The 8,517-nt window shown below is 48.2% G+C and overlaps 1 protein-coding gene across 1 annotated transcript in view; it reads left to right on the plus strand.

Annotated features, from left to right (window-relative positions):
• FGA (fibrinogen alpha chain) overlaps positions 1 to 8,517 on the plus strand; it is a 10,282-nt gene that overhangs the window by 1,163 nt on the left and 602 nt on the right. The window contains exons 2-6 of the mRNA XM_006170598.3: positions 2,119 to 2,250; positions 3,442 to 3,625; positions 5,406 to 5,551; positions 6,112 to 7,387; positions 8,063 to 8,511. Of these exons, the coding sequence (XP_006170660.1) occupies positions 2,119 to 2,250; positions 3,442 to 3,625; positions 5,406 to 5,551; positions 6,112 to 7,387; positions 8,063 to 8,511 (2,187 nt within the window). The remainder of the gene's footprint in view (positions 1 to 2,118; positions 2,251 to 3,441; positions 3,626 to 5,405; positions 5,552 to 6,111; positions 7,388 to 8,062; positions 8,512 to 8,517) is intronic.

Genomic DNA, 8,517 nt, shown 5'->3' on the forward strand with positions numbered 1-8,517 from the left:
GACGTCGAGTGGTGCAGCGGAGCCCACACTGACGGCACGGCATGAGCAGGCGGGTGACCGAGCTGAGCCGGGCCAAGGTCTAAGGCTCAGGGGAAAGTGAAGATGAGAGCTGACAACTTCCTACACCATGTAATACAGTCATATCATTTCTTTGGAGAGGTTTTTGCTATAGGGCACATGCACTAGACAGACAGAGAGAGACAGAGAGACAGAAAGTGAGAAATCACGCCCCCAGGGGGGATGGCCACGCCATAATCCCTTCTCCTCCGTTCTCCTCTTGGAATCTTGGGCACACACGCACACGCACCTGGCGTGAGTTTAAGCCTCCGGGTCCAGGACTCAAACTGTGGTTGAGTACATGGGAGTCCAGTGACACAGCCGTTACGCTAACTGCTGGTCCCCGAATTTATTTCTTGACCTTCATCACTCCTAAACCCTAAAACCAGAGAGTAAACAGAAAAATATTAACTTAATTCTCTCCCTTATAAGAAAATAATTAGTAAAAATAAGCAAGACATTCTGGAGAAGTAAAACTAAAATTATTTGCCAAAGCAACATTTTGGGTAATGCATAGGTCTCCCTGATTTCTGCCGTCTTTTACTGACATCAGTATTCATCTCTGGCCTGTGCATATTGCTGTACTATTTTATCCTGAAATGTGTTTGAACTGATCATTTTGTTTCGTAGACAAAATACGTGTACTTGTCCCTTTAAATGCATTGTTCTTGATTCCTCCAGTTAGTGTCATTATTATCTGGGTTTTTAAAAAAGGAGAACAAGACTGCCAATGTTAACTCTTCAAAAGAATAAACTATCCCAGGTTAAAAGCATTGCCGCAAAATCTTTGTGAGTTGATAGTACAGAATAGAAATAGTTGAAACTTAAAAAGTCATTCAATCATTTTTGCATGAAGTCTCGTTGAAAGAGCTTTGGTATATCCTATTTCGTCTCCTGGCTCACAAAAGACATTTAAAAAATCGGTATTCCTAATTATAAGACGCTCACAAAGCTGTCAGTCCTTCAACGTTATTTTTGCAGTTAGTCTGCTTTTTTCCATTTTGAATTTACAAAGATAGAAATAGCACTTCTGAGCCTAAGTTGGCACACGCGTGTCTTTAGTATCTGCACATACAAATGCGGACCCGTCTCTAAAGGCTAGAGGAAAGAGAAGGAGAAAGAGCAGTAGGTTAAGGTGGGGTAGGTTTTTTCCTACTAAAGCAGAAATTCTTTGACTTTTTCTATTATTTTCCTATCTTTTTTTTTTTTTGAGAGGTTTTTCGCCATAGGGCGCGTGTGCTCGCCAGACAGACAGAGAGAGACAGAGAGACAGAAAGTGAGAAATCACTCCCTCAGGGGGGATGGCCACGCCGCAATCCCTTCTCCTCCATTCTCCTCTCGGGATCTTGGGCACGCACGCACACGCGCCCGGCGTGAGTTTTAAGCCACCGGGTCCCGACAGCATTCGGGATGCTGTCCTCCGGCCATTTCGATGTCTGTGATACATGAAGTCGTTACTGACTGTAGCTATTCCCCTGAGCGTCAGTACTCCAGAACTCTGTCTCTTATCTGACTCTGACTTTGTATTTGTTAATTACTGTGAGCTAAAAAAAAGAAGAAAAAAAAAAGGCTTCACGGAAGTAGATAGTTGAAGAATGACCCTAGAAACTGGGAAGAATGGCAAGGCTGCAGGGGTGCATGGGGGGATAAGAGGGGGTGTCAAGGGGTCTTGATTAACAGAAAGGAAATTATAGATAAAAGAAACAATTTCAGTGTCAGAAAATACAGTGGGGAGAATATACTATTGTTAACAACAACCTGCTATAAACCTCAATGTAACCAAAAAAGAGGATTTTGAATGTTTCTAACACAAAGCAGTGGTGAGGGGTTGAGTATACTAATTACCCTGATTTAATCATTACACGTGGTACTCTTGTGCAGAAAACCCCCCAAATACGTACAATTACGGTATATATGTATACGCACACGTTCACGGTAACGATATAGTAATATTTAGTATCTGTGAGAGTGTCTTCTCTTTCTTGGGACTTGTAGGCAGGAGGGGTCTTCTCTTCTGGCTAACGTTGTTACTCTTTTGTATACATGACTAACTCTTCAAAGGCTGCAGATACTGGTGAAGGTGAAGACGAATTTACAGGAAAAGGAGGAGGGGTGCGTGGCCCAAGACTTGTGGAAAGACAGCAGTCCACCTGCAAAGAAAGCGACTGGCCCTTCTGCTCTGACGAGGACTGGGTAAGGAGGGTGCATGGGGAGGAGAGTGCTCCCCGGCGATGCTGGAAGGGCCCCAGGCTGAGCTGGTTGGTTCCAGAAGTCTTTTCCAACAGGAAGTAATTAATGACACAGGAGTGTGGGGCGATCAGACCTGTGCCCGTTCTTGTCCGTTGCTCAAGAAGAATTAGAATCATGGACAAGCAGGATAATAAGCCAAGTTGATTAAGGGAAGAAAAGCTTCCAGTGCAGTGGAAGGGGACCCACATCGGTTACCAAAGAGGAACCAGGACAAGGGTTTTTCATCCCAGCCAGGAAGGGTCAGTGCATGTGTTTTCCTCAGAGGGATTACGTGTCAGGTGATTTACGTCATTCTCCTGTGTGGCCGTGGGCTCACAAATCACAAGGCTTTAGACCTCACTGGTCATCATTCAGCAGATCTGAGACGTGTGGTCCATGAAGTTTCTCATTTGGACCGTGGTTCCCACAAGTCCAAGACAAAACTGTGTCCTTTGATGTATTTTTCTCCTGTGCGTCTAAAACGTAAACTCACCGAGACCCTCTTATCTCACAGGTGCAAGCCTGCACGTCCTGTTCCCATTTCTTACACGGCAGCTCACGGCGCGTTATTACCCAGGGTCCTTTGCTCTCTTGCCTTCCATACCAAGAGAGGCTACACTGTTTGGAATGTGGCAGTGATTTGGAAAATACTAGCTTCAGCTATGGTTATCTCGAGCCGGCTGTGAGCAACTCCGGCTGTAAGCAGTGCTCTGTGTGAGCTAATACGGATTGCTAGTGACAGCAGAGAATGACTTCTATTAGAAGCTAGACCAGAGTGACTCCATCTTGTAAACTGGCTCCATCTCATGGGCCTATACCTCGGAGCTCTTTACATGCCCAATTCAGGATGCCGAGTTAAAGGGGTCTATGCCCCAGAGCCCTGCTCCCAACACTGGGTCACTCCTGGACAGAACAGATACGAGTTTAGTTATATGCTCAGTCAAGGGCAAGCAGGGGTGTGGCCTCAAGATTCATGGGTCTAGTGTGTGGTTAAATGGACACCTGACCTTTAATTAGTCATCTTAACTGCTTTTATGCAAGTCAGATAACCTGAAGAGACAGGGTGGGAAGCAATGAGGGTTGCATGGAGACCTGCAAAAGTTTTCTCAGCCCAAGAGCTGGAGCGTTAATGAAATGTTCACCCTTGACTTTCAGAACTCCAAATGTCCTTCCGGCTGCAGGATGAAAGGAATGATCGAGGAAGTCAATCAAGATTTCACGACTAGAATAAATAACCTCAAAACTTCACTGTTTGATTATCAGAAAAACAATAAGGATTCTAATTCAGTGACCAGAAATATAATGGAAATTTTAAGAGGGGACTTTGCCAAAGCCAGCAGTGAGTATTATATACTTAAAGCTTTGACCTCATAGCCAAAAACCAACACAATCCTAAGTGAATATGATGCCTGCTTAAAACTGCTGTGATTTTATTCCATTGGATTTAACGAGGACACATATGCCTCCCTGAGATCCCTGAATTTTTTTTTAAAGATTTTTGCTGTAGGTCGCATATATTCTCTGAAGAAAACAGAGAGAGGGGCAGAAAGTAAGAAATCGTGCCCCCCAGGGAGGATGGTCACACCACAATCCCTTCTCCATTCTCTTCTTGAGATTTTGGGCCCTGTACAAAATTGGACCCAGCGTGAGTTTGAAGCCGCTGAGTCTTGGACTCGAACTGCATAATGGGAGTCCAGCGATGTAACCATTTTGTCATCTGTTGGTCCCAGATCCCTACATTTTTAGGAGGATTTGGTTTTTGTTATTTTCACAGTGTAAAAGAGGTTAGCTTAGGTTGTTGAAAGTCACCAAGTATGGTGGAATTTTGGATTGAAGACAGGAATTCCAATGCATTCTTTTCAACAATATATACCGGAAACAAGATGAGCCAGACTCCCTGAGTCATTTTTTGTTTCTGGCTTAGCGAGGAAGAAACTGGGAGATCAAAGAAGTTGCTCCAAGACTCAGGGCTGGGAGCTCCTCCCCAGACTCTGCTCAGCGGATGGTGTGAAATTCAAGCATAGAACCTTGCTCTGTGGGTCTCATAGGACGCGCGTTAGGACTAGGGAACACTCATTTATTCTGGGCCTAGATACTAGTCGAGTAAGGCCTTGGGCCCAAAGGTTTTACTCTGACTCTCTGGGTCCCAGGAGACACTTGACTAATTAAGGCCAGCAGCTGAGCGAGTGCTTCTGTTGACCAGAAGTTCAGGAACAGTTTCTCTTATCTATAGATAAGAGAAAAGAAAAACAACTCCTCAGTCCTTAGTAACAAAACCCAACAGCGACCTGTTCATATGCCCTGGTTAAGGATATATTGGAGGGCTGGCCTGGTGGCCTAGTGGCCTAGTGGTTAAGGCAGCTAGGTATTACAGTGCTGTCCACGTGATTTGAATCCCAGCCCTGGCAGCTCACAAAACACTCTGAGCACAGGTGCATGCATGCCCGACATGCCGATGGTGGAGCAGGGCTGTGGAGGGACGCAGTCTGGGCCATGTCCCGGGGGTATTTGCTCCTCTTCTCTCCCTCTCTCTTTCAGGCTGGCACTTGTGCTCCCTGGCAAATTTAAAACAAAACAAAACAACAGCACGTCATTGGAATGTGATCAAACTAGTTATTTCAACCCCTAATTATACCTGTAAAATTTAAAGAAATTTTGGGCCAGCCAGTGGGGTGGTGGTGAAGGCACTGGACTCCCACGTGGCTGACTGCGATTCGGGTCCCAGACCCGACAGCTTGCTTTCTCACTTTCACTCTCTCTCTTTCTTTGTCTCTCTCTGGTGAGCATACATACCCATAGCAAATTAAATAATAATAATAATCAATACATAAAAATAAATAAATAATTCTTTGTCTTTTACGGTTTAAAGAAATTTCCTCTGGGTTTATTCGGTTCCTAAGCATTAGTAGGGCGCCTTACCTGACAGTGCTGAATGACTATGAGACAGAAAACTGGTCCAAAACCAGATGCTTCGTAGGTTGAGGACGCACCAATTGCGTGCATGTGCAGAGAAAGGTCTAAACCCTAAATGAAATGGGCTCTTTCTATGGCCTTGTTGCACCGACTGGCACGAGCAGATCACGCAGCGGCTCCTTCAATGCCCGTGTTCCTTATTTCAGATATCGATAACACCTACAACCAGGTGTCAGAAGACCTGAGGAGCAGAATCGAGGACCTGAGGCGGAAAGTCATAGAGAAGGTGCAGCAGATCCAGCTTCTGCAGAACAACGTCAGAGCTCAGCTCATCGACATGAAGCGGCTGGAGGTGAGGACGTGGCTCAGAAGCCAGAGTCCCTTTCTGCGACCCGCAGGGACAGGGACGGCAGTGGCCAGACAGTGTCTGCTGTCTTTAGAGAAAAGTGTTACACCCCTTATCTACCCAGAAGTAGATAGCCTCTCCCCCACGCTCGAGGTGAAGGAAAAGTGGAGAGATATTCAGTAGATTTTCCTAGGGCACATAGGTGGATTTCAGAAGCCAATGTCCACTCCCTGCTTCCACGGTCCGTGACACTCCCGTGTTCTGAGGCTTTGGCCTCAGGCTCAGCAGGGATCTCTGAATCAGCATTCTCTTTCCGAGAGAACAGCGCCTTACTCTCGTCCTCCCGAAGGCTAGGATGCATCCAAATGCTCCCATCGCTCATCCTGGCTGGCCTCACCATCCCCGATGTCTTATTTACCGACGAGGAAAGCAGAGTGCACTGGTGGGCGTATCTCCAAGTCCCAGAAATGAAAGTCGTTCCCAGAAGATACCTTAGTCCCCAGGGTCTCAGCAGGCACTGCTAGCTCGCACCTGCATTGTCCTCATGATCTTTTCCCCCTCTCTAGGTGGACATCGATATTAAGATCCGGTCTTGCAAAGGTTCATGCAGCAGGGCTGTGGCTCGTGAGATAGATCTGAAGGACTACGAGAACCAGCAGCGGCAACTGGAGCAAGTCATTTCCAAAGACTTGCTTCCCCCCAGGGACAGGCAGTACTTGCCACTGATAAAAATGAGCCCTGTGGCCGACTTGGTTCCTGGCAATTTCAAGAGCCAGCTTCAGAAGGCCCCTCCGGAGTGGAGGGCATTGACCGAGATGCAGCAGATGAGAATGGAGTTAGAGAGGCCTGGGCGAGAGGGGCCGAGCCGGGGAGACGCTCCAACTTCTGGACCAGAATCAGAGAGTCCCAGAAAGCCTGGAATAGGGCCTGGAAAATGGAAACCCGGGAGCTCTGGGTCAGATACCACTGGGCACTGGAACCCTGGAAGCTCTGGGTCAGATACCACTGGGCACTGGAACCCTGGAAGCTCTGGGTCTGACCACATGGGACACTGGAACCCCGGAAGCTCTGGGTCTGACCACACAGGACACTGGAACCCCGGAAGCTCTGGGTCTGACCACACGGGGCACTGGAACCCCGGGAACTCTGGGTCTGGAAGTTTTAGGCCAGACAGTTCAGGCTATGACAACACCAGACCCGCTAACTCAGACTGGGGCAAATTCGAAGAGGTGACGGGAAGCGTGAGCCCAGGGACAAGGAAAGAATACCACACGGGTAAGCTGGTCACGTCTAAGGGAGAGAAAGAGCTCCTGATTGGCAAGGAGAAGGTCACGTCTGGTGGCACAACCTCCACGACACGTCACTCGTGCTCGAAAACCATCACTAAGACTGTGATAGGGCCTGATGGTCGCAAGGAAGTGACCAAGGACGTGGTGACCTCCGAAGACGGCTCTGACTGCGGCGACGCCGTCGACCTGGGCACCCTTCACTCTTTGCCTGGCAGGGGTGGCCTGGATGACTTCCGCCTGCGGCATCCCGACGAAGCAGCTTTCTTTGACACGGCCTTGACGGGGAAAGGATTCTCAGGTCTGTTCAGCAGCAAGACCCAGTCTATGGGCTCAGACGCGGACCTTTTCACAGACATGGACGAGTCCAGCTCTCATCACTTTGGTGTGCCTGAGTTCTCTTCCGGCAGTAAAACTTCAAAACAGGTTGTAACCAGTAGCTCGAGCTTCAGCAAAGGAGGCTCCACATTCGAATCCAAGAGCTTTAAAATGGCAGATGAGGCTGGGAGTGAAGCCGAATTCAAGAGAGGCCATGCTAGAGCACGCCCTTCCAGAGGTATCCACACTTCTCCCTTGGGGAAGCCTTCCCTGAACCCTTAGACTAAGTTAATTATTTCTGCAAAGCGCCCCCATAGCACCTGGCACTTCTTCCTAACTCTCTGTCACACACTGTTGAAAATGCACTCTCTGGTCTGTTTTCTGTGCTAGGCTGTACGTTCCACGGGGGCAGGGCCTTGGTCTGTATCCCCAAATGCCTAGCCGTGCAGAGTTCTCACTCAATAAACACATGTGACATGAATGAATCCTCTGAAACTGGGCTCTGAGTTTGTTTAACCAAATTCTTCCACCGTTCCAAAGGTGTCCTGTTGGAATTGTCCCCCAATTGATTCATTGTACTCTTAGCATGTCCCCGTTGACATCTAGGTCAGACTAGGAACAAGTCGTGTTAGTGTTCATTGATGGACAGCTGCCTTTGCTGGTTAGTTGCCGATAGTGTGTGCGGGAAAATTCCAGATGCATTCGAGGAAGAGCAATCCCTTTCGCGATTTGTAGGTACCAATGCTCCTCGCTTGCAAAAATTCTACCCCTGCATTTGTTCCTCCTTTCCCCAGGGAGGGAAGCAAGGAAGGAAGCAAAGACGCAGAGCTGCCCCTCGTTAGTCCGAGCCAGGCCTGTCTTTGTAAAGTCAAATGAGAGTAACTTCTTCCAACCAGCTTAATTTTTTTTTTAGACTGCGATGATGTCCTCCAAACACATCCTTCAGGTGCCCAAAGTGGCATTTTCAGTATCAAGCCACCAGGATCCAGTAAGATTTTTTCTGTTTATTGCGATCAAGAGACCGGTTTGGGAGGATGGCTTTTGATCCAGCAGAGAATGGATGGATCACTGAATTTTAACCGGACCTGGCAAGACTACAGGAGAGGTTTCGGCAGCTTGAATGACCAGGGGGAAGGAGAATTCTGGCTCGGCAATGACTACCTCCACTTGCTGACCCAGAAGGGCTCGGTTCTTAGGGTTGAGTTGGAGGACTGGGCTGGGCAAGGGGCCTACGCCGAGTACCATTTCCAAGTGGGCTCCGAGGCCGAGGGCTACACCCTGCAGGTCTCCTCCTACCAGGGCACCGCAGGGGACGCTCTGGGCGAGGGCTCATTGGAGGACGGGCCCGAGTACACCTCTCACGCGGGC

This window comes from Tupaia chinensis, unplaced genomic scaffold (assembly GCF_000334495.1).
Source record: "Tupaia chinensis unplaced genomic scaffold, TupChi_1.0 Scaffold148680_1, whole genome shotgun sequence".
Lineage (NCBI taxonomy): Eukaryota > Metazoa > Chordata > Mammalia > Scandentia > Tupaiidae > Tupaia > Tupaia belangeri.